At 41.0% G+C, this 25,724-nt stretch overlaps 1 protein-coding gene across 1 annotated transcript; it reads left to right on the forward strand.

Annotated features, from left to right (window-relative positions):
* The first annotated feature begins 2,187 nt into the window (after positions 1-2,187).
* On the forward strand, positions 2,188-23,046 carry palm1b (paralemmin 1b). The gene is made up of 6 exons (XM_034144440.1): positions 2,188-2,537; positions 15,960-16,002; positions 17,138-17,218; positions 21,492-21,607; positions 22,286-22,356; positions 22,608-23,046. Exons 2-6 carry the CDS (start codon positions 15,961-15,963, stop codon positions 22,979-22,981), a joined length of 684 nt encoding a protein of 227 aa, XP_034000331.1. The 5' UTR covers positions 2,188-2,537; position 15,960; the 3' UTR covers positions 22,982-23,046.
* The last annotated feature ends 2,678 nt before the right edge of the window (positions 23,047-25,724 follow it).

Raw genomic sequence — 25,724 nt, forward strand, 5'->3', positions numbered from 1 at the left:
CACTGAGGGTATTCCAGGATGGAGGAAACTCTTTGTACTCCTCCCTTCCTCCAGGCCTCAATCTGCCTTTCAGCTCCCTCCTTCAATACTTTAGTCTCTGCCTCACTCTCCCTTATCCATTCACTTTCTCAACACCCCTCCCCTGCTGTGGATTTACACCCGCCTCCTCCAAATTCCACTCAAGTTATTTTCGTTCTGGGTTATTTTTTTATTCCGCCGATGTTTATTCATGACCGAGGTTCTGAGAGATAAAAAGCCAAGTGCTGAGCTGGCCCCGAGGGCTGTGAGGGCTCCAAGTCAGTCTGCAAATGCACATACACACTACTGGAACACACAGGCGAATGTTTGCAAAAAGACACACACACATGCTAACCTTCCTGCAAACAAACACATGTGTTCAGCTTTTCCTCACATACAAACTGAGGTGTTTTGCCTGTCACTATCATTTTCAGAATAAGACTCAGCCGGCTGCCTCTCTTTGCTGTTTCTGTTTGTCAAGGATAAAATTATTGTCTTTTTGAGATGCCTGTACCAAAATATGCCTGACCCTCATCTGTCAGCAGTGTTTATCATGATGTCATGACACACACGCACATGAAGAAGGGAGCCTGCGTTTCTCTTCCAAACCCACCCCCTCCTAAGTGTAGTTTTATTTGTCTGTTGTCTACTTAGGGATTCTGTGTATGCAAACGTGCGCGAGTGTGTAGACGGATTTGCAGTTCAAATGGCCAGAGGGAAAGAGAGATGAGAGACGTGATGTGCAGAAAGTGAGCAAGAGACACGGAGAGAATGAGGCGCTTGTCTCTCAGAGTGGATTTAAATCCTTTTCTCCATCACCAGTTCCCAAATCTGCTCAGCTACTTTCCTATTTACACACATGCCAGTCTGATCGCTTTGTGTCCCTTTTCTGCAAATGTTCCATATTTCCACATTCCTAGATAGGAAAGCTTGTGTTTGGCATTGGGGTTGCCTGCACATTTAATTATTGAAACTCCCTAAGAAAGAGTAGAATGACTTTAGGTTAAAGGACTGAACCTAGAACCCTAAACCTATTGGTTTACTTTTCTCTACAGTGTCAACGATGTATCTAACGTCCATGCCCCATGTTAATAGATAAGACTACATTGATTTCTAATAACCCGGCATGCATTGATTTAATTTAATTAAGTAGCATTTGATCTGATCTGAAAATCTGATGACGCAAATGTAAATGTTAAACTCTTACTAAATAACACCTCCGAGTGTTTATGTGCCTGTCTACTAAATACATTTGCAATATTTGCAGAAAAAAACTAATCAACCGCACGCATGAGATTAAGTGTTTTATTTGTATGACATAAAACCCTCTCATAATAACTATTAAAAGACTATGTTGATGTAATGTTAGTTTTTCTCCCTATAGGGCTGTTAGGGATATCTAACAGTTAGCAGGCTAATACAACAGTCCTGAAGGAAATCCTCCCTACATAAAGATTAAAATGTCCCATGACACATGTCTTTGTTAACATGAAAAGAAAATCCTCATGGATGTTGAAAAAAAACGACTTCTTAGTTTAACCATCACTTATGCATAAGCAGATTTAAATAATACGATGGGACATGTCTAGAACACGAGCACCCCCTGCTGGGGTCTGGGTGCAGGTGCACCATATTATGGTTTATCTGAGGGTGCAGATGTGACAGAATAATTTGGGTCAGACAATAATAGACGATACCAAAATAGTAAAATCATTTATTTTTGTGCTGTGATTCATTTTGTGTACTTCTGCAGGGAATAAAGATTCTAACTGAAAAATCACTGCTTCAGGCTGTGATCCATTCAGAGCCTGAGGTTATTTATGTAAAAATAATGGCACCACATATTTAGAGGTCTTGACATTGAGCCGCTCCACCACTAGATGGAGAAGTGGGGCAGAAACACTGAACGGATTGTCCTTTTTCCCTCTGGCAGGAGGACTGGATTTGATCCCAATTTGGGTCTGTAAGAACATTTCTTCTCTTCTGCAGCCCTGAAGCAGACAGCCCGGTTCCTTGGACGTCATATGATAAGGCTGGGGGAGAGCCGGCTGGGCCCCCGTTTGGAGAGGAGGACCCATATCTCAGTCAACGCACACACTCTGGGCCCCCTTTATCTCCACAAGGCAGGGAGGCGTATCCTTTCCCCCCTCTCTCTCCCACTCCCCTTCACATAACACTCTCTCCCTCTCACACACATGCACTAGACTACAACCTGCTTCAGACGACGCCCCACCGCCCCTGAGATTTCCACTGAGGGCACAGCCAGGTCCGTCGTGCGTCTTTTTCGCTCGAGAGGAAGCCATTGGGCTCTTATTATTGTCGGACTGCGCGCTCAGGCTGCCCACGGCATCACCTTGGCAATAACAGGAGGGGTGCCAACCAGAAGAAGAAGAAGAAGAGGAGGCGGAGGAGGAGGAGGAGAGGAAGGGGTGGTACAGTACTCCGAATTGACGCTCAGAAATAAACAAGAAGAGCCCCTGTTTGGAAGACGTCCGTGGCGGGAAGGCATCTGCATCTGAGTAAGTCGTGATTTACAGTGTGTGTGACCTGCTTTTGGTGCTTTATCCATCGGCTGGTTGTGCAACGGCGCAATATTTAAGCTTCCAGCCCGGCAGCATCCTTTTAACTGATGACTGAGAGGCTCAGGGACAAGGACACAATACAAAAATAAGGGCGATATTGTGAAATCCTTTACTGTAAACACATTAATATTTACGGTTACAACTCACAAGAGGCGCAGCATCCTCCAAATGGACATGAATGCAAATTAGAAAAGCTTACAATCAAATCACGCGCTGTTTTGGTGGTGAAAAATAGGGAAAAAAAGAGCTGCACGATCATGTCATGTCAACAGGCTTTATGGTAATGTCAGAGGCCCACTATATACTGTACTACTTTGAAGCCATGATACAGCCGGACGACAGGTGTAACGGGGCGATATGTTTACGCGGAATGCTTTTGATGATACATTATGTAACATCGATCTGTTTGGAGAGGAGAGTGCTTCAGGATGTTTTTATCTCGACGGTGTATTTCCAGTGCTCTGCCATCACTGCATGGTGAAGGGATGCTGTCAGGCTGCAGGCTGTGGAGGGGAGGACAGTTCCAGGGTAGCATATTCTCTGCTGTGTTGTGATGTGAGCAGTCTGCTCCAACATGGCGCGCATGAGCTGAAAAACCCTTGTCCATGACATACTCCTGTCTGGAATTTACACTGTGCAGTGGATCAGGGAGGCAGTGGGGTTTTATGAGAGCAGAGAATGGGTCTGTGCATCCCTAAATGGCTCAGCTCAGATGGATTTCAGCTCAGGTTGCCACTGGTGATGAAATCTGGCTCTTATCACGTAGGCTTTCTGTTTCTATTCCAGTCTCTGAATAGAACAATATCAGCTGGACCAACTCCTTGGCGTAACTCTGTTTTTGTAATCATGTTTGATCACAGCAGGTGACACCGGACAAAGAGTGTGTTTTTGTTTGGGTTTGTGTCTATTGTTTCTCTGCTGGGTTTCTGCCCTACATACGTCACTGTTGTGGATCTTTGTTGACAAGACCACACATTTCAAGATGATAGCATTGTTTGTTAACATAACACACCCATTGCATTTCTGAGATAAAAAAATGTGTCTTCGAAGTTTAAACAGGACATGGACTCTTTGTATTATTCATCTTGATAGCTACAGTCACACCTGTTACAGCTTTTCCTGAAGCAAGTCATCTCAAGTCCTAAAGGCATGTTTTTGCAAGGTCAAGAAAGGTGCGAGTAATGATTTGTTATGTTTTGGTGTGATGATCAGATCAAAAGGTGTTCAGCACTGGCAACTTGTTGGGCTCTCTGTTGCCTGTTTATTTACTGTCTCACAGGCACAACTATGTTTATTTTATCTAGCATAAATGCACAAGGTAGGACCCAACTTCTGAGTCATTTAACAAAACACTTTATAGCACCCTTTTCAGGAATCAGTCTATAAAAAAAGTTATAGAAATCTCAGCTTTCTACGGATCACAACCTCCACTTATTAGTCTTCACTGTCCAACATTTGGAAAACGTCTCCTTCTGACCTCTGATCCAAAAATTAAATCATCAAAGGAAAAATACTCGTCATACAATTAAGAATCACAATGAAATATTTAATTTGTGTGATTTAAGAACACCGATAAAGACTACATTGCATGGTGCACGGCCAACCAACTAGATTGAATAGCAATAGCAGCACATCTCTGCGCACTGTTTGTTGTGTGTTTGTTATTTTTATTGTATGAGCGAGGCATGTTTTATCCACCATAGGCCTCAGCCCTGCGGTGTGTGTCTATATCCGGTCTGCTGCTCTGTGTTGTGTCAGCGACTGGCAGTCGAGCTGACAGCCCTTGTCTTGTCCACCCAATCCTCATGCAGCATTATGACTCTGGACAGCCACATTTTTGATTGTCAGGTTTTGTGTGCCTATATGTTTTTGTGTGTTTGCCTCTGTGCGGCTCTGTGTGTGCGTTTTAGTCTTTGCATGGAGGCCAGAAAAAAAGATGGATGCCGTGTTTATGTGTGTTGATGGCTGTCTCCTGACCTGGCAGGCTGGACACTGGGATGGATCAGTTTTCACCAATTTAGATTGGGGGAATGGGCTGGTAGCCGGAAGGTCATTCATCCTACTGTTGGACTGTCAATAGAAAATGAGGCAAAACATGAACGAGTCACACTCTGTTCTACCAACCAACTACAGTCAAAGTTGCCCTTTAGTGAGCTCAACCCGACAGTAGTTCTCAGTGAGCAGGAGAAAACTGGTCACATTGAGCCGCTCCTTGGAGTGTAAATGTGAAACTGTAGCCAAAAAGAGCACACTCACTATCTTCCCTGATAAACACAGTTTGTACGCCTTACTTATGACACTGCAGTTGTGTCGCTATCTAATGCTAAAACAACCCCATTCTCCCTCACAGGAGGTCACACTTATTTGTAGCCAGACCTCATTGTGGCTTTAATCAATGCTTTTACAGTAACAATGGATCTAATTACTACTAAGTACCTTGTATTGACAACTCACAGATCATTAGCACCCAACTCTGCAGTTCCCCTCGGCTCGACAGAGCATTTCACTTTCAGCCTACTGTTGAGATTTTTCCAGCGCTCAACTTTACTGTTATGGTATAGTCTCAAAGGGGAGAAACTCCCATATGCCCATCCCCAAACAGCAAAACAGACAAGGTTAGTGAATAGCTGGTGAACATAGTGGCTTAGACTTAAGTATTTTCCCTTTAGGAGTTAGTGCGGACCAAAACGGAAATAAAAGAATACAGAATTGTTGAATCAGGTCAGAAACCCATTTCCTTAAGGCCAATGGGGCTCCATATTTGCTGGATGTTTAAAAAAGCAACAGTTTGCAAACAAATTCATCATCATATCAACTTACAGTAGAAGGTGAAAGTCTGTCATTGTTGTGTTTACAGCTTGTTCTCACTGCCAACACTGCAGGTGAATAAAAATGCCGGGAAGTTAAAGGTAACCATAAGTGATTTTGCTTTTAACTGAGCACTATCGCCGCTAATGGAGAACTGCAATTTTCTTGCATTTGTGGAAGTGGAAGAGCTTGTTGGATCAAGAAAAAAAGTGTCATCCTGCCCTGGGCGAGTAACCCTAGAGTGATAGATATTGCTAATCATCCTTAATGACCTTGCTGTCATTAAGGATAATGTCATTTTTGAAGTGGTTATAAAATCACATCAGTATAGTAGGCGAGGAAAATGAATGTCATGTCTAGAGAAGCCATTATAGTTACTGTGTTATGGAAATATGGTGTTGTAGGGACAGAGAGGAAGTGGAAGTGAAAGCTTACTCAGCAGGCGCACAGATAAGGAGTAGAAACATCTGGGCGGATAGTAAAGATGTGAGATATTTTTGATAATGTGATGCAATCCACCTTGCCCTTTCAGCCTCACACTTTTTCTTGTCTTTCTATGAATCTGTGTCTCCTCTTTTACTCTTGGATAGTCACTTTTTCTTCACACTATCTTTCATTATAGCCCCTCTCCTTGCTGCTTTGTCATGACAGATAAGGCAAGGGAGGATTTGTTTTTTGTCTCTCTCTTCCCAGCAGACAGTCTGTCTTCTTATAAACTGTCATTTTTAGCCTCCAAGTCATTTTAATCTCAGAGGAAAAAGAGCTCAGCGGTGTGTGTATTTTAATGTGTGTGTGTGTCTGCGTGTGTGCATGTGTTTTGCTCCCCTCCTGTAACACACGCACATCCTCTCATATGACGATCATCAGTGTTGTTGCAAAGATTATATCAAAAGCACTATTGATAACTGCATTGTCGATGAACTTGAAACACACACATACTCACACACACACTCACATCTGGTTTAAGAGCAAGGAACAGAATGAATAGTAGGTCTTGTGCCCTCATAAATGAAGCATAGTATTTTTTATTGGACAGGGGGATATTGGACAGGGGGATATTGGACTAACATACTTTGCATAAACAATTCCTAAGTCTCTCGAGGGCCTTAAGTGGGAATGGGATCTTGCCATAAGGGAAGGCTTCCATTTGGCCTAATGGTTCCTGTGTTAACATTGAGAGGCTGCTCCAATAATGCAAGGCCATATAGACTTCCTATATCCGGGTATATAGAGTATGCTGATTGACCACAGAGGAGACACTCCACTATAGAATTGAAAATAAATGCTGTCAGCAGGTCAGTGCATTGTTTGTGGAAAAATGCAGACTAAGGAAAAGGCCAACATTTAAAACCACCATCAGCTGATTGATTTTTAATGTGCTGTCGGGACATTCGGTACTCATACAAGAATTTGTATTGCCATGCCTATACATACTCTTGAATTAAATCATGTGAGAATACTCATACAAGGGACACATTGTCACAATGTTGCTTCAGTTTGTTTTGCTTATTCTGCCCTTGTGAAACTCCTCTTAGCAACATGTTCCCATCCCAGGGTCATTTCACTGACTTTGCTCCACTTGTCCACCACATGCCATCAAAATGTCCCACCTGTCTCTGTGACTTCACTCCACCACCCAGCCCTTTTCCTGCCACTCCCATCACCTGACCTTCCCCATCCAATTGCTCACCTATTCCCAATGTCCTTCCTAAGTCTTGCATATCCACCCACATTTAGCCAGATTGTCTAGTTTGCGTCCACCCATAGTTTTACATAGCTTTTTTCTGCCGTCCTGATCTGTTTAGAGATGATTCTCGCCACACCCTGTTCGACGAGTTTGCCTGCCTTGAAGGTTTTCACCCGTTCCCGTCTTTGATTCAAGTAAAATTTCACTTTTATCTCCACCTGTGTGCCGTGCTTTTGGGTTAAAGCCTGCTGTTATTTGAGAGCCGTTACACCCAGTTGCTTTATTGTGTAGCTGTGTCGTGAGAAGCATCAGTGGAGATTGACCCTTTTTCTTGAGCACATCCAAGCCCTTTATATCTCATGATTCTAAATTGTTGAGCTCTCCTGGGAAATAATCCGTATCTATAATCTCAGCCTTTTGTTTGTTCTCTTTTAGCAACTTTATGATGTTGCTAATACAACCAAATATGTAACCATGCTGGTTATCTGTTAAGTTAGGATGACTTCTCGTTTTGTGCTTACTTAGTTCTCCATGTTGTTGCCAATCCAGTGCCTATTCCCCTCTATAAATATGAAGCTTGTAAATCTAAATATAATGTATGATGTCCTTTATTGTTTTATGTTTCATGTGGAACCTATATGCTGCAGGTCTCCCTTGAAAAAGAGACCTATGATCTCAATGGGACCAATCTGGTTAAATAAAGGTTTGAAATGAAATGAAATCAAAACTGGTTATCTACCGGTTTCAATCTCAGTTATGGCTGTCGCTTCACCCTGTTTTCTGAGCAGTAAACCAAACCCCAGGCTTTTATACAGTCAGGCACATACCTATCTGTGACATCAAACACGCTATGTTCCTACAGATTACAAGCTGAACCTGTGTTCTGTCCTCCATGCAGTGGCTGCAATCAAAACACTGCAATCAATAAAGTGTCACAAGAGCTGTAGACTCAGCGGGCATTCCCTGGGTGTATACAAAAGAAAACACAAAAACTCAGCAGATTTTGCAGTGTACATGTCATATTTGTTGAAGTAATAAAAAGAGTGTGGTCAAGTGAAGAAATGTGTGCATGAGCCGAGGGGATGAGAACGAATTCAGGGAGAAAAGAAACAGGGTGTGTGTCAGAGTGACGAAAGGCAGAACAAGAAAGAGGTTTGGGGTTGGGGTCTGATAAGGCAGAATACTCCCTATTGAGTGGCCGAACAACATCACTTTAAGCAGTGGTTGGGTTTGGGTGTGCAGAGGCGATGAAGTGGGCAGGATTTGAAGATCTCAGCTCCTTTTACTCCTATATGTCCATCGCTCTTTTGTATGTACAAATCAGGGCTATTATGTATGCTTTTAAGTAAAGATTTCTTGACATTTTATGTAAAACGCATCACTGACATGGATTGTCTGACAAAATCGTATGTTGGCTTGGGACTTTAGAGTAAAGGTTGTGTACCGACATGGGTGCATGGAGTTCGAAACACATTTTACTGCATATACCAGCCAGGGAGTGTCTTGTCAAAATATTTACTGTAGGTGTAGTATGGGTTATCTAGGAGCCACAGCTGGAACTACAGTCATTATCAAGATGTCTCAGCGTCCATATTCTGTCTGTTGCAAATCAGCAGAAAACTTATATGGGCGATTTTTTTTTAAGCTTTTATCTTTGTTAACTTGTGTTGTCTTACTAAAAAATATGTTTGATACACAGATTTAAAATCACAGTGCTTCAGCTTGTTGTATCTTGTTGAAACATGGGCAAAGTAAGACATCAGAACTGACCGTCGCCCCATGTGTCTGTGTCTGTGTGTGGCTCCTCATTTGTCTTCTCACCATGGATGTTTCACAGTGTGTCACTCTGCCTTGTACTGATAGAGCTGTTATTTATGGGCGACCTCTAGGGGGGAGTGGGGCTTTACCCTCTGACCCCTGAAACACTAACAAGTGACCTCAACGGACTTCCTGAGAGTTTTTGTTGGCACCGCTCTGTTTAGCAGAATTTGTGCCTCGGATAGAAGGATGCAGAGCTGCGTGTGTGGTGATGGAGGAGCCGTAGTGTGCGTAATGGCCTGGGACATTTGTATGTCTGTGAGTGTGTGTATGGCAGGGACAAAAAGGCAAGGAGGAGTATTGTTGTCCCTTTGCTCTTCTGGCCTGAAGGAAGGAAGCCGTGGATGTGGGGAGTAGAGAGAAGGAGAAAGAAGTGCCACTCTAGCTCAGTGAGTGTGAAAGGGATTTGAGATTAGTTTCCTCCTCCAGACTCTCTTCAGTTCTCTAATGCAGGGCCTGGGTCATTAAGCTCAAGCGCCATTTTCACAGTCATCATTCTTCCTGAAGAGGAACCATTTTTGTACCAGACAGTGTTTTTTTTATGTGAATGCATTTATGTGTGTTCTCTACGTGATTTCCATTCAATAAAAGCCAGGTATTTCTATCTTGTTCGCCTTTGGGATCTTTCCAAATGTTAAATATTAGGATGTAATTAGTAATTGAATTTGTGCTTGACCTATATTTACTAAATTCCATCTGATTTCTTCACAGAATTTAGTTCACGTAAGCCTGCTTGTGTGTGTGCTGGGAAGTTTCATTATGACAATATCAGTCGAAAAGGTTTTTGCTGTTGTGAATTAACACCTGAGTGAACACATTTCCTTTTTACATGGCAGAAAGGGCTCTGTAAGTATAGGGAGGCTGTGGCTCAGTGGGATTTGTGCGCTGAATTTAGTGCGCTGAACTTTGAATCACGGGGTAGCAAGTTCGAGTCCCACTGCAGTCAGCATGTCGTTGTGTCCCTGGGCAAGACACTTCACCCCAAATTGCTCCTGTGGGGATTGTCCACAGTATTGAATGTATGTAAGTCGCTTTGGATAAAAGCGTCTAACAAGTGACATGTAATGTAATGTAGGTTGTCAAAATCATCACGTCAGTATTGTATAACCAGAACCATTAGAGGCTATTTTCAAGTTATTTTTGGCCATTTGTAATATGATATGAATAGTATGAAACTGTTTCTCTGTTTCTTTTTATTGTTTCTATTTCACTCTTTATTATTTTATTAGTAAACGAGAGACCTCATGTATTTGGTGCTGCAATTTAGGAGGTTGTCCCTCATTATTTAGATAAGCGGAAAATACAGTTTGGCAATTTAAAGTTTTCTTAAACTTCTGGGCTCTGTAGTTCTTTTGTGAACTCCATCAATCAGGAGTTGTAGATATCATGGGATCTATTTTCCGTGACGAATTTGCCCAAGTACATTGTGATGAGGGAATACATTTGTTGATGTGTTTTGAATGGTTTTTGGAGGAAATGGAGGTTATTGGTACAGAAAAATGTACTATTAGGCAGAAAATACATAGACGATACATGCTATTAGGATCAAGTTATTGTCAGTTTTGGTCATGTGATCTGTTAACAATAGCTAAAATATATAATACTATATAAAATACTTATTCTTTAATAACTTAATAACATGCTTTAATAGAAATGACTTCCTATGTTCTCTTTTTGTTGATGTCGTCCTTTTCCGTCCCATATGGTTGCACTTTTGTTGGTGTTAGGTCAATTCTGACAGTGTGTATTGAAGTGTTTACTATAATTAAGAACAGATGCTATGAAAACAAGCTTTGAAAAAGATCTGGACTTGGGAGGCAGGATCAGACTCTAATTCCAGGTTGTTGGTGTGTTTGTTTAAGATAATCCGAGATTAGTGGTGATCAGACCTGCTGTAATCTGCTACTACTACCGAGAGATAGACACATGCACGGATGGCCCCTGGCTTTCTCAGAGCTACACATTGTGACTTGTCTCATGTACAGATCAGTACTGCGTGTACGAGCTGACCTTTTTACTCCCAGACTGTGTAGCGTAAATAATGAATACAACATCTCTTGTCCGACTTTTCAGAACATTTTAGTGCAATTGCCTGTAACAAATTTGGTTCCTCCAAAAGCAATCCTTCAAACATTCAAAAGTGATGTTTTGTTACTGCAAGGGCAATAGTTAAATACAATTGAAGATGACAGTGTGACGATTTGCCTTTGGTACATTCTGCCAATTAAGTTGAATGAAAATCTTGGAAAGAAATCCTGGTTGGCTCGTCATGATATCCCTAAACAAAGATGCAGCAGGATTACCATTCATTGAGCTCCATGGGCATTAAGATAATCACTTTTGGGGCGTTTCAGTCCAGATCGAGAGTATGTAAGGAGACTGCTGGTGCTAGAGGACCATGATGCTATTAGAAGAGGATGCTGGTGCTCTATGCAGGCAGTTAATGTGTTCCTGGAAATGCTACAGCAGCAGTGCACTCAACAGGGAATAGGGCTGGTCATTAGTTTCCCTGACTTCACCTGCTTTGACATATTGACAAAACATCCCTACTTTTAGTTGTTTGTATGTACACTGCTGGCTAATAAAGCTTTGTCGCTTAGTCCTGTCTGGTTTATAATCTTTCTTATTTATCTGTCTCAATATGTTTCTGCTGGCCAGTCTGTGAGCGTCCCTGGATGTCTTCTTTTCACGCCCATAAATGTAATTACTCTTCCTACCATGCTGCAGAGATGGTTGTCTTTGTGCCTACTCTGCTTTCTTCTTGTTCGTCCATAATTTATGAGAGAGCCAGAAGGATGTAGCCCCACTATGTTCGTACAAGGTGGACATATTTGTTTCCGATACATCTTAAAAATCTATCACAGATGTAGCCTAGAGGTTAGAGGAGCAGGGTTAGCATTACAATTCAGGTTTGAAATATGAGCACAACCTCGAGTTGGTCCAATGGACATCTGTTGTTAACTCGTGATGAACTGGATAGTTATAATCAAATGTTCAGGTTTTCTACAGTTGTTAAGCATTGATTGTTTTCAGTGTTGTTTTTATTTTTGGAGCCGATAATACCTTATTTAAACATCACTTTCTATTTGGCAACATAGTCTAACTCAAGGTCTACTTGCTATGTTAGTTTTTTGACCAACTTTTTTGATGGTTTCAAACTATTTTGTTCAAGAGAAGATCCCATATAATGACTTTATGTCAAGACTTACTTAAACAATAGTGAATTTGAGAAGTGTATCTTAATTGATTGGGTCTTAAGTATTTCAATATGCAATTTGTTGCCTGTTTACATTGTGAGACATCTGGTTTATGTTTTATTAACAGACAAATAACACGTCTGATACATGATAATTTAACATATATTTTAAAAAGTACTGTTCAATGTGATATTTATTTTGTGTCAGGTCTACGTACTTCTCAGTTTACAATACTAGGACATACATATTTGTAATACTACACTGGGTTACATGAGTTCATAATAATTGTGGGCAAACCTTTCAAGACTACTATGGTGATGTATTTCTCCCCCACAAACCTCATTACAATAAACTTTTGAGTAAATGCATTACGCAGATTTAGTCAGAGGGACAAAGTGGAATGCATTTACTCGTCTGATGTATGTAACTGATGTATGTCCTGAGTTGAATGTGCAAATGTATGCCGATGATGCGGTCATCTTTATACACGGGAAACATACAGAAATAATCTCATCTTGTCTCTCAAATGCATCGGACAAGGTTCAACACTGGCTGAACAACATTTGCTTACAGTTAAACGTAAAAAAAATCGGTCAAATCGAAGGATCCAATGGGTTTTTAAACGGAGCAGAAATATAACTAGTCCCCCACTTCAAGTATCTTGGGACTCGAACTTGAATTTTAAGAAACATATCAAGAAAGTATCCAATACCATTAAATTCAACTTGCAACATTTTAAACAAATCAGACCCTTCTTAACTGTCAATGCTGCAAAGTCATACCTCCACTGTATGATTCTATCCCACATTGAATACTGTTTTACAAACTGGTCGTTTGCTTGTGCCACAAACCTTAAACCGATAGAACAGCTGTACAAGAGAGCTATCAAGGTTTTTGACAGAAAGCCACATTCATACCACCACTGTACCATCCTTGAAAAACACAATTTCTTGAGTTTTGACAATTTGAAGTATTTTAAAAGTAGTGCTTTTTTTATAAATGTTTACATGGACTGGCCCCCCCTCCCTTAGGGGAATTCATCCACAAAAAACACACTGGACGCTGCACTAGGTCAGAAACCAGAGGAGACTGTGAAGTCCATCGTAGACGGACCACTTTTGGTCAAAATGTCCTCTCCATTAAAGGCAGCTCATTCTGGAATAGCCTCCCAACTGAGATACGGGATTGTCCCACTCTCAATAGTTTTAAAGGTCAACTCAAAGAATGGTTGAGAAACAAACAGACGTGCAATCACCGCTAAATACACAGGGGTATCTCCTCTTGCACTTTAGGTAGCTCTTGTATCATCTCTTGCACTTTATATGTTGTTGCTGCTAGATTGTACTGCCAGGTGGTAAATACTTGTGTATGCTGCTCATGCTCTTTTTGCATATCATGTATTTATTTTTTGCTATGTTTATAAATGTCATGTTCTTATATGTTGTATGTCAGGGACTACGGATGGAAATGAGCTCAAAGCTAAAATCCGGCATATTTACACTTGAAGCATTATTTGGCTTAAGTGTTCATTAATGTGCATGGTCCCTATTCAAATAAACGATTAAATGAAAAAAAACAGAGGTCATTAACATTAGTAGAAAAACATGTTTTGATCCGTCTTCATCTCGCGTCCCCAAACTGTTTCCTTCTACCCAGTTGGTGTGTTCGGCCCAATCTCTGCAGATGCTTATGACCTCTCTCGGGTCAGGATGGTCAGCCGGTGCTTCCAGGCCTCCTTCATACCACTGATGAACTGATCCAGATGCTCAGTCACATCTGCCCTGCTCCAACTGTAACCTGAGGGCTGGGAAGGGACGAGAAGGAGATTAAGACTAAAACTGTACCTGGCTGGAAGTCTGAAAAACATAATATACTGGATCCTTATTTGATTATTTATTAATGAACTTGACAGTGCTGGCTTCCCTTATTCATCGTCATTTTCCTCAGTGCATTTCAAGATGTTTCTTCAGACTTCCTGTTTGTGCTGGCTCAGTGGAAAAGGCGAATATTTTTAATGAAAGCTTCCAGACAGTAGAATATGTGTTCATGTGAGGTTGATCAGATGATTGAGGTTTTACATTTTCTCCAAAGGGTCTCCATGTGATGGTAATGTGGTTTGGTTAAGGAGCAAAGAGCAGTGTGGTATTTGTTTGTGTGTGCTGCCCGAAGTGTGTGATGGGATTTTAGAGAATGTCCCCCTGAGGTTTTGTGAGTCCTGCAGCTTCTGTGATTGGATAGTTCACTTACAAGCAGGACGGAAAATGTATGCTTCTTTATCGTTTGAGAGGAGCCAGTGTTGTTTCATTACATGCCTTTGTGTGGGAAATAAAAAGCGTAGCAATCACATCAACCCTACATCACGGCCAAGATTGTGATGGTTTTCTCTGTTGATACGTTCACAATCTAAGCTTATTCAGTTGGGAAATGATGCAAGCTAACTCACAGAACCAGTGGGTGTCCTGGCCACTCAACAGGAGAATTGACATGATCAAACAGTTTCAACACATTTTACTGGCTTTGGAGAGGAGTGGGCGGGGAGTTATGTAGAGTTGTTGTGTCATGCTTGTTTTGTAAGAGTTTGGTTTGGACCAGTGCAGAGAAATCAGAATACCATATGTGTTGTGATACAGTTTCAGTTTGGGATAGAAAAAGGCACACTGCTGCTTTGCTATAGTGCTTTACACATGTTGGGCCACACTGTAAAGTTCACAGAGGTCTGTTAGTCTGGCAAAATAGTTATATTAACGCAAAGATGCCATGTCATCCCTTATAACTGGATATGAGTAATTTGCCCACCTGATCTCAACCATGCTTGAAAGTAAAATATTGTTTTACTGGTAATACATACATATTCAGATATAGCCATAAAACCAGAAGCTATGAATTTGTCTTAAATGTAAACTCTTAATATCATAATTGGGACTGCAATTATATTCATTATCACGTTTCTAAGAGTCCAAGCTAATTTCTTCAAACATGTCTGAGAAACAAGGCAACAACCCAAAGAGATTCACTTTGTAATATTCAAGGTGTACAGTAATCTTAAATTCAACATGACTTTTATATCAGATTTCGACTTGAGATTTAGTTTCAAAAGAAAAGATTCTGCACTACAGTGTAGGTCAGGATCAGCATTAACATCATTTTTTTTTTGCCAGGTCAAAAATCTCATGTATAGTGGAAAAAATGTATTCTGCTTTTAGTGTACCATTTAAAACACACACATCTTTTCTAGGGAGACTATGGCTTAAGCATTCCTCAGTTAACGCCCCCCCAAAGTTTAAATAAAAATAACACCCCTGTATATAAATTCCTACACAACATAAGTAAAAATGGGTTTCTATTACAGAGGAATGTCATCTCAGATGGTGTGCCGATTCCCATTATAAATAAATGTACTCTTTTTTTAAAAGTCAAAAGTAATCAAGTTTCCAATTGGAAGAGATAACGTAAGCCATTGCCTACAGAAAAAAATAAAACTTGATAGAAGATAAATTATCTTTGTCCAGTGTCAGTTGAGCAAAAGTGGCAGTCCTTCTTCTGCTTCTTCTCTGCTCCGTCCATCCTCCATCCTGGAGCCTCTGGTCTGGAACCCATTAGAGCAGGAATCTCCAGCAGCGCCCTGCTAGCACATTAGCATGCCTTCCCTGACTCTCCCTGACAGGAAAGAGACACTGATTTAGTGCCAGCAGAAAGATATTTAACCTCAGTCACCGGGAAATCTTTGGAAGGTAAATGGCCGAACGGAGCGAATGCAAGGAAAGTTGTTTGTCACCGTGTGTCATGTCTGATGTTCATATCTGACTATAACTTACTCTCCCTTTCTGTCTCTCTTTTTTTTTTCTTTAGGATGGCTGAGGTGTCACAAGAGGAGAAACTCCAGGCCATCGCTGTAAGTTATTTGTACACACACACACACACACACACACACACACACACACACACACACACACACACTCTCAAACACACACACAGTGCATATTAAGGCACTCTCATAAGGCGCGTTCACACCGGAGTACTTTTCCCACAATAGTTCATCAGAACTCAGATATATTTGCGTTCACACCAAAAAGCCCCCTGAACTAAATTAGTTCATCAGAACCATTTTTACCCGCTTTTCAGTCCCTGCTAGAGAGCAGGGACTTTCGTGGGAGAAAAAGGTTCCTATGTCTGATTGGCTGGGCTGAATGCAAACCACGCCCCGTAAAACTCCCAAAAAGTTTTGTGAAGCCGCCATTTTATTATCCTCGGATTCCTCGCATTAGCATTATTAGCATTAGCATTAGCCCAGCGCACAAACGCAGAGAGATAAAGTCTCTTTTTCTGCAAAGTATAATTATGTATATTGGGATATAAATATTCGCATACAAATTACAACTGATGGCAAACACAGTTCCTGACATGCATTTGATTTGATTTGTTGTGAGTAGTTTTACAACCCAATAGATCAAAATCAATACAGAGGGATTTACAGTCAATTAAACAGAAACGTCCAACATTTGAAATATCTGTCAAGGCAAAATGGCCTCCATAGGTAGTTAATGTTGTAAGATATATACAACTCTACAACTACGATAAGTGCACCTCCAATAAAACAACATTAGGGTCCAAACACTACACACACTATAATATCAAAAAGTTTCTCATCACAATTATCTGAGATGAACTTGGCATATTGAGTATATAATGTGTTCCTATAATGCATTAGTGCAGTAACTGTGCACCAGCTTCCCTCTCTTTCTCTGGATTCCTTATAGTAATTACATTGACTGAAACATAATGTACTCAGTCATCAAAGATCTCCATTAAATCCTCAGCACTACAATTGAAGACATAGGCTGGGGTTGTTTGATAACAATCCCTTTTATTTTATTTATAGAGCTCCTTTCATAGTAAGACCTAATACATTTCAGCCCTATTAAGGACACAGAGCGGTGTTAAAGAAGACATCTGTGTCATCATTTTCCTATTATCTCTTGTAGAACTTGCAGAGTAATTGTAATGCTTGTGTGTATGTTTTGTAACAGGAGAAGAGGAAGAGGCAGACAGAGATAGAAAACAAAAGGAGGCAGCTGGATGATGACCGACGACAACTCCAGCATCTCAAGGTGCACACACACACACACACACACACACACACACACACACACACACACACACACACACACACACACACACACACACACACACACACACACACACACACACACACACACACACACACACACACACTCACTTCCACATGCATTTACATTTTACACACGCCTTTTTTCTCCTACTGTTCAAGTGAGAAAACTGTAATTGAACATAAAAACTGATGTAACATATTATCTGCAAACAGGTGGGGTTTGCTAATGTTTAGAAGTAATTGACTAATGGTGTAGGAGCTTTATTATAATACTAAAGCTACTCTGTGGTGTTTTAACTCCTGGAAATGACCTGACTGACGCTCTATACTGTGTGGATAAGTTACCGAATGTGTTGCTGCTTCAGTGAAGAAACTGTAGCCTGTTTCCAGTTGCAGCATAAATCAATCGATGTATTGTCTCAGTGTGCATCGTAAAAGAAAAGTCAATTTCCATTCATGTTTCATTCATTTCCCAAACAATCTTTATGGTACTTACAACCCTCGCGCTACGGTGGTCAAAAACCATATGCCCTTCCAGGGTCAGACACACCCAATCATGACACACCTTAAAGACCTTTGTCCATGGTAATAGGACAGCGACACCCTTTGGCATACACAGTAAATAACACATCATTGTGACAGCTTGAACCCAAACATGACCCTTCATTAAAATGGCTCTTACAAGCGGAGTTAGTTGGCTCTTCTTAGCTTCGCTACAACATTACGTATGCTTGTGTTGTCTTTGCTTTACATTAATGTCTTGTAACTATAGTCCTTAGCCTCTCCTTGACTTGCCACTGGTATGCCCTCAGCACTGTATTCGACACCCGCTGAGAACACTCCAATCCCACTTTGTTTGAAATGTACTGGAGCCCTCACATTGATAAGATGAATGTATTTATGATTAAATTCTTTCCGAGCGTAATCTAAACCCCTAAATGCCTCTCTCTTACTTTTACCAGACCTCAAGATACAGTCAATACAGTCAGTTATGTGTTTTCTGTGATTTCTGCTTTTGAGAAGTGTTAGATGTCCAAATTACTAAATCACAGTCAGCAATTCCCTTGATATGTGTCATCCCCTTATAGTGCGATACTCCCTAACCACTGCTGTCACGGAATGTTCAGAATGGACAGCAGATAACACCGGCAGCTCCTCCACACGCTGTGTATACACACACACACTCACTAAAAAACAAGTTCAAATCTCCGTGCATGTGGCCACACACTCATTATATCAGAGCTGAGGCCTTTGTCCGTGCATGTGTCAGCACTATCAAAGCTATTTCAGCCACGGACAATTCGGCATGTCACAGATAAGAGCAAAGGTTGCGGTGTGTACGCGCCGACAAAGACGTGCGTGCGTTGGTGGTAAAAGTCTCTGTGACCTGTTCTACTGCCCTTGCGTGCTCCCACTTTTTAGCTATTTTCAGAGCAAACCTTTGTAAGTGTGTATCTGTATGCGTGTGTTCGTTTTTTGTGTGCGATGCTTCATGAAAGAACACAGAAGCCTCGGACAATGCAGAGGGCTTTGGGAGAGGAAACAGATTTTTGTCCCACTCCCACCAACAGGAAAGGGCCCTTACACCCACCGCACCCCGCTTTCGTCTCTCTATCACACACACACACACACACACACACACACACACACACACACACACACACACACACACACACACACACACACACACACACACACACACACACGCATGCATAGATTCACCAAGGGGAAGTGTAATCCTGCTGTACAGGGGCATTAGAAGGCTCTTTGTGCAAACCACAGCAAGTATTGCTTTTCCAGACACAGCTTTCATGTGGAAAAGCCAATAAATGTCTCCGTTTACACACCATTTTTACAAGGGAGTACCTGCCCCATCATTAAATCACACTAATCCAGGATTATACTCACATACTTGAATACACAGTGCAGAGATAACGGTGAGATGAGGTAATGCATTGTTTTTAACATTAACAGGAGTTCTGTTTTTGATTAACTAGCCATGGTGCATATGCTTATGTATACAGTAGCTGGCAGTGTCTTTAATTAAACCTCTCAATGATAACGTACTACGTTATGCACATTTGTAAATCAAACTTACCAATACTTAATATTGACATTCTTCTACAAAATTAAGCCAGTCTACTCTTTCTGTTTTAAGTGTTTGAGCTAAGCTAACCATATCCTGGCTTTTGTTTAATATTTATTGAAAAGTTTTGCCATTCTACTTTGTAAGGAAAAATGTAACGTGAATATAAAAAAAACTATTTTCCTTACAGCTGCTCATTTCATTTGTGTGTGTGTGTGTGTGTGTGTGTGTGTGTGTGTGTGTGTGTGTGTGTGTGTGTGTGTGTGTGTGTGTGTGTGTGTGTGTGTGTGTGTGTGTGTGTGTGTGTGTGTGTGTGTGTGTGTGTGTGTGTGTGTGTGTGCGTGCGTGCGTGCGTGCGTGCGTGTGTGTGTCACAGTTCCGCCCTTTGTCTGCTACGTTAGCAGCTTTTACTCAAAAGAACAATGGAGAGAGACGTAACTTCAGTCAGCGCTCCAGCTTTACGACTGTTCATGCAGACGTGTGTGTGTGTGTGTGTGTGTGTGTGTGTGTGTGTGTGTGTGTGTGTGTGTGTGTGTGTGTGTGTGTGTGTGTGTGTGTGTGTGTGTGTGTGACAGTTTGAGTGTGTGTGTGAGAGAGAGAGAGAGAGAGTGTGTGCACATGTGTGAGTGCGCATGAGTGAGTACATTAACTTGGTGATGTCAGACATTGGGGTAGTAGGGTGTGGCGACAGAGTAGAGAGAGAGAGTGAGGGGAGCAGAGTTGGATTCAGTGCCCAGGAGACCATGCAGGGCAGGGGCATGAAGAGTGTTGAATTACACCGTGAGAGTGTGTGTGCTGTAATGCTCTGCTGAGCTGAATGTCTGGACCTGAATTACCCAATGGGGAAAGTAAAAAAGATCATCAGTCCCTTTAACTTTAAAAAGATAAACATGGATTGGGATTGAGGAACACACACGCTGACATTTACAACCTTATTCAATAAAACATGCACACACCATGACAGTTCATGACCTGTATGAAGGATAGAGATGCATACAAGAGAGGGGAAGGGGCGGTGGTCGAGTCAGGGAAGAACAGAAAAAAAAACAGGGGGAGTTTTGCTGTAGAAATTCTTGTTGCATCACTGGAGAGGAATTCAAATCAAGCTCAGGTCCAGATTTTCAGTCCAACTCCTGAAAACAAGATCTTTTCTAACACTTTTCCATATGGACAGGCAAGGTCTGATTTTCGCTCTAACAGCTGCGAGTAAGACACACTGTTATATTTACCTCAAAGCGTGCCAAGTATTTGCTTTGATATTAGCTTATCAACAGGAGGGAATGTGGATGGGGTGTTAAGATAAGAATACAACACTGTTTGGAAATAGATGGAGGACAAAAACATGTACCAGGAAATAAGGAAGTGGAGTATAAGAGAATAATAAAGTTTCATTCCCATGTAGTCGTTCATTTCAATTCATTCGGGAGTATTTAATTATCTTGACCTAGAATTAACTTTATCTGCAATTATTATAATGAGACAATCAGTTAACAATCAGTACATTTAAACACAGTCAGTGCTCTCAACTCCCCCATCGAGATCTTTTTGTAATTATTGTCAACCTCCATGAAATGTTTTAATGCAGATTAAGATTATAACTTTTTATCTCTCTGTGATTTATCTAGATTTCTAATCCAATGCTCAATGGAGTATAACACAAGTCGTATCGTAGTTAGAATTTGTCTGTATAATGCCAGAAGCTTTAATGCACTGACGGGGTGCCATAGTCTTCTTGGCAACAGCAACTTGGCAGCATTTGAAGTACTGTGACACAATAACTGAGTGGCATCACTCAGCAGGAAGTCCTGGATGCAATTTGCTGGTCGATTTTCGCTGTAGATAAGCTAAGGTGCTTGTAGTTTTCTAATCTCTTCAGAAAGAAAAAACACGTATGTCATAGTTTGAAAGGGTGAGAGTGAGCTGCATTGTGGGTGATTGAAGTTCTGCTAATGAATTAATCAACTGTTTCTTGATGAAAGAAGCATGATCAAAAGCCCCCTCCATTCTTATTCTCTTTTCATTATAGCTGACATACACTGACATCAAACAGGGGGAAATTAAATTGAAACGTGCTCTCCTTTTTACCACATATAAAGCAATTATAGGAAATGATTTACCTTTTCGTTATGTTAGTTCTCATGGTGATATTTATTGTGTTCTCTTGCAGTCGAAGGCACTGAGGGAGCGCTGGTTGTTAGATGGAGCTCCGGCGGAGGAGGAGACTCAGAAGCGTCTGCATGAAGACGAGGTGAAGACTAAACTCCTGGAGCAGGTCATCCTCAGGTCAGCATCTAAAAAACCCTGCATGTCCTATCTTTAAAACAGTCTTTATTACTAGCATGTAAAGGGTTCAAATATGTTTGGTTATCATGGTACTAATGTTGACTGTGGTTTATTTATCCAACATGAAAGCAAAACTGTAACCTGAATGGACAAGATATTGTATGTATAAATCATGGAATAAATCTCTATATTAACATTAGATAGAGAAGGATAATCTGTTTTAAAATGCTGCCATAGTAAACTAACAGATGCCTGATTATGTTTTTGTGAGAGTTATGTGTTGCATTATAAGTAATTAAATCAATTTGAAAACACAGAATAGACATATCAGTTTTTTTTTACCTTGATAAAATAAATACTATATATAACTGTCTTTATTTGTGCCAAATTCAAGCATAGGTAAGTGCAATATCAGTCCGAATGTCTTTACATTTTAATAGTAAACACTATTGTTTATGAGAAAAAGGGATGGTCAGTTTGTGTAAGGAAACAGTGACAAGCATGAAGTGATCATTCCAAAGCACCTTGAGATGACGTTGTTTTTAAAGTGTGCTATATAAATCAAATGTATTATTATTATTATCATATACTCAAATGTTGCCTGTCTATAAACAGTATTTTAGTCTCTGTGTATTCATTCCAATAATGTATTTGCACATGTGTGTGTTTCTGAGCCAGGCTGGAGCAAGAGATTGAGGAACTGGAGACAGACCCTCCAGCCAATAAGGGTGTGGCCAAAGAAAATGGAGGTAAGTTCAGTACCCATGGCGACATATGATCACAGTCAGGAAACCAAGGCAAAGCAGCCTTGACACCTGTGTCAGAAAGAGAAAGTGAGCTAATAATGGCCTCGCGATTTTCTCTATTAAATTGTTCCTCTCAGCCGGAGGTAATTAAAGCAATATTTCCTTTCTTGCTTTTGTCTCTCTGACTTACCCTGACACCCTCTTTATTTTTTCTCACTCCTAACATTTTAATGGCACTCTGGCGCCCCTTATAGGTGAGAATGGAGTAGTGCAGAGCTCTGGTCAGACCCCCAAGAGGGAGGTGACAGGGATTGAGGCCACGCTGCTGGGGCCCAGTCCTGACCAAGCTAGTGCAGAGAACCCCGTCACCCTGGTGTTCATGGGATACAAAACCGTGGAGGAGGAGCAGGAGAACCGCGCGGCCATGGACGGGGTGGATGGCAACGTCAAGGCCGAGTTTGTGGTGATCGAGGATGGGGAGGGGAAAGCTGGAGGAGAGGCGGCCTCAGATGAGCAGGCTCCACCCAATGGGAGCATGGCGGAGAAAGAGAAGGCCAACGGAGGCGGAGAGGATGGAGAGAAAGGAAAGGAGAAGAAACAGACCTGCAAGTGCTGCACGGTCATGTGAGCTGTGTGAGTGTGTGCATGCGTGTGTGTGTGTGTGTGTGTGTGTTGTGTGTGTGTGTGTGTGTGTGTGTGTGTGTGTGTGTGTGTGTGTGTGTGTGTGTGTGTGTGTGTGTGTGTGTGTGTGTGTGTGTGTGTGTGTGTGTGTGTGTGTGTGTGTGTGTGTGTGTGTGTGTGTGTGTGCGCGTGCGTGGGTGCAAGTACACACCTGCACCTGTGGCGTTTGTGCCATTGCATGTGTCTGTGTTTGCGGATTGGTGTAACTTTGTGTCTGTCTTGGAGTGTGTGAGTGTGTGTGTGTTGGGACTGGAAGAAAAAAACAAATAACCGAAGTACACAGCCAACTTACCAACAATGAGAGCCAGTACAAGCTCCAGCTACAACAACAAGAACCACAAAGACTCATAAGTACACTTTACTCTGTATACTTTCTCCAATATGTATTTGACTTTTGATTTCTATTGATATTTTTCTATTTTTCTGTCTTGACATTTATATTGTATTCGGTATGTATATCTTTATTATGGGACTGTGTACTGTAAGTTCATTGTTATTATTGTTGGAAAAAAAGACAAATGTATTAGCTCTCTGGATTGTACTGCTACCCGCTGAGGGAAATCTGGAATCTCATCTAAATCAAAACAGCAAACTATGAAGGACACAGATACTTAAATATATATATACAGTATATATTTCTCTGTGTAGGCCTACCAACTATTTATCAGTCAATTTCATATTGCAATATTGTCTAAGATATTATTTTAAATAGTATTTTAATATATTGATATGAAATTATGTTTTATACAATGTATTTATTGTTTTTGGTTCTCTATATCATCTCAGACCATTAACTGCATGTAAGCTTGTAAGCACTACCAGATTTGCGTTTCAATCATAACACGTGTCTGTGCTTTATAGACTCATATGTGCTCATATCTTTAGTCTTTTTTCTATCAGTAACAGTTGATATAATTGGCAGTGTGCTTTTAAAAAGAACTCTACAGCACGGAGACAAACGGCTGAATAGAACAGTGACCTTATTGCAAACTGCATTAGCTTCTCATATACTATATGTGACACATGTACATGAAGATCACAGCTTTTGTATTTTTTGAATAAGATGGATACCTTATGATCTAAAGTCATGCTGAACCATTTGCGCAGCAACTAGCTTAAATGATTTTGTTCTCTCAATAGTAGAATCAATGTAAATCTAATGAGGTAGCACTGCATGATGCCTTGCAACTGTTTTGACTGTCTTGTCACTTGTAAGGTCTTAATTATACGCTTCCACGTTCACTTGAATGTAAATCCAGGGGTTAAATTGGGATTCTACCATAATGAGCTCACCGTAAAAAGAAAAGAAGCTTTTTGTCTCTTTATGAACCAAATAAAATTCTGATGATACTGTAAGTTCACTGTGTGTTGGTCGGCTGCTGGTTTCTTTCCTGCTCGCTCCCAGTTTAACCCCTGTCTGCACACCCGGGCCCTATAGTACTTGAATAGATTTGAAGACAAAGATTGGAGCGATTATAATTCACTTTTCTCAATCTAAAGACTTTACTTTATGTCAAGGGACCCAAAGCTATTAAGTAAATGTTTTATAAGGAATAGGCCATATTGATTCGGGGGGGGGGGGGAACAATCTAACCATTTTAAACAGTGCAGGATGCCTAATGGTGCATTTACACTATAACAATTTAAAGCCCTGGAAGCCTATTGAAATAGATTTTGGCTCTAGTTTACTCATTTGGAAGACAGAGGCCATTGATGTCCCGGGTCAGGAATGCTACACCACCGATGCTTCTGCGTCCCCTCAGGCTCATCCACGTTTGATTCACCCACACACCATTGCCATTATCACCATCCTTCATCGTCAAACACACGCAACCCTACCTTCTATGCTCGGAGACACAGCAATTCAAAAACCTCTGAAGTTGGTGCTAATCCTGAGTTTTGTCTAACACTCCATCCACCAACTACACTTCAACTCTTTCCCTACGTCTTACTCACACCACGGGTGAGGGGGATTGTGGGAATCTACTGCCTCCTGCAATCCTGCATACACTTGTTGAGTCTTTCGCAACCTTCAGTGCCAGATGCATACTCTCATGTCCTGCCTGCATTTACCACCAGAGAAATTATCCCTTCTAACATTCCAAAGGAAGGTCAACAGGCGTGGATGACGAAATATAGTCTATGCTTTCCATATGTACAGTTCCAATGTAATTGTACAACTTGCAATTTCTTTCTGATATTGACTCTCATGTTTTTCTTTTCCTATGGCCTCTGCAAGGTGGCATATTGTATTATGATGTGTGTATTTTTAAAAGAAGATATAACTACATCTGTGTATTGTTTGTGCCTTTGTCAGGTTCAGTTGGTTGGACTTGTCTGTCTGTCGCCATTTTTAGACCGGGGTTTTTCTTGCTCTGTTCCTGGTCATGATGCCCAATGGAAAAACTGCCTTCTACTCTAGAGGGGTAATAAAACTTAGAATATTATTATTATTTTTCACATGGTAACTATAAATAAATGCACCTCAAGCATAAGATGCAGACTACTGTCGGTGTCTTGAAAAAATGTGTGGAGCCTGTATTACATTTTTCAAAATGGCTGATTTTCCTTTAACTGACTGATTATGTTTTTACAGCCCAAATACTAGAAACGTGACAATTTACATCCAAATGTTATCATGTTCCGGGGATAAAATCTTTATACAGGAGACTAACTGACAGTCTATGTAT

Source organism: Trematomus bernacchii, unplaced genomic scaffold (assembly GCF_902827165.1).
Source record: "Trematomus bernacchii unplaced genomic scaffold, fTreBer1.1, whole genome shotgun sequence".
Taxonomy (NCBI): Eukaryota; Metazoa; Chordata; class Actinopteri; order Perciformes; family Nototheniidae; genus Trematomus; species Trematomus bernacchii.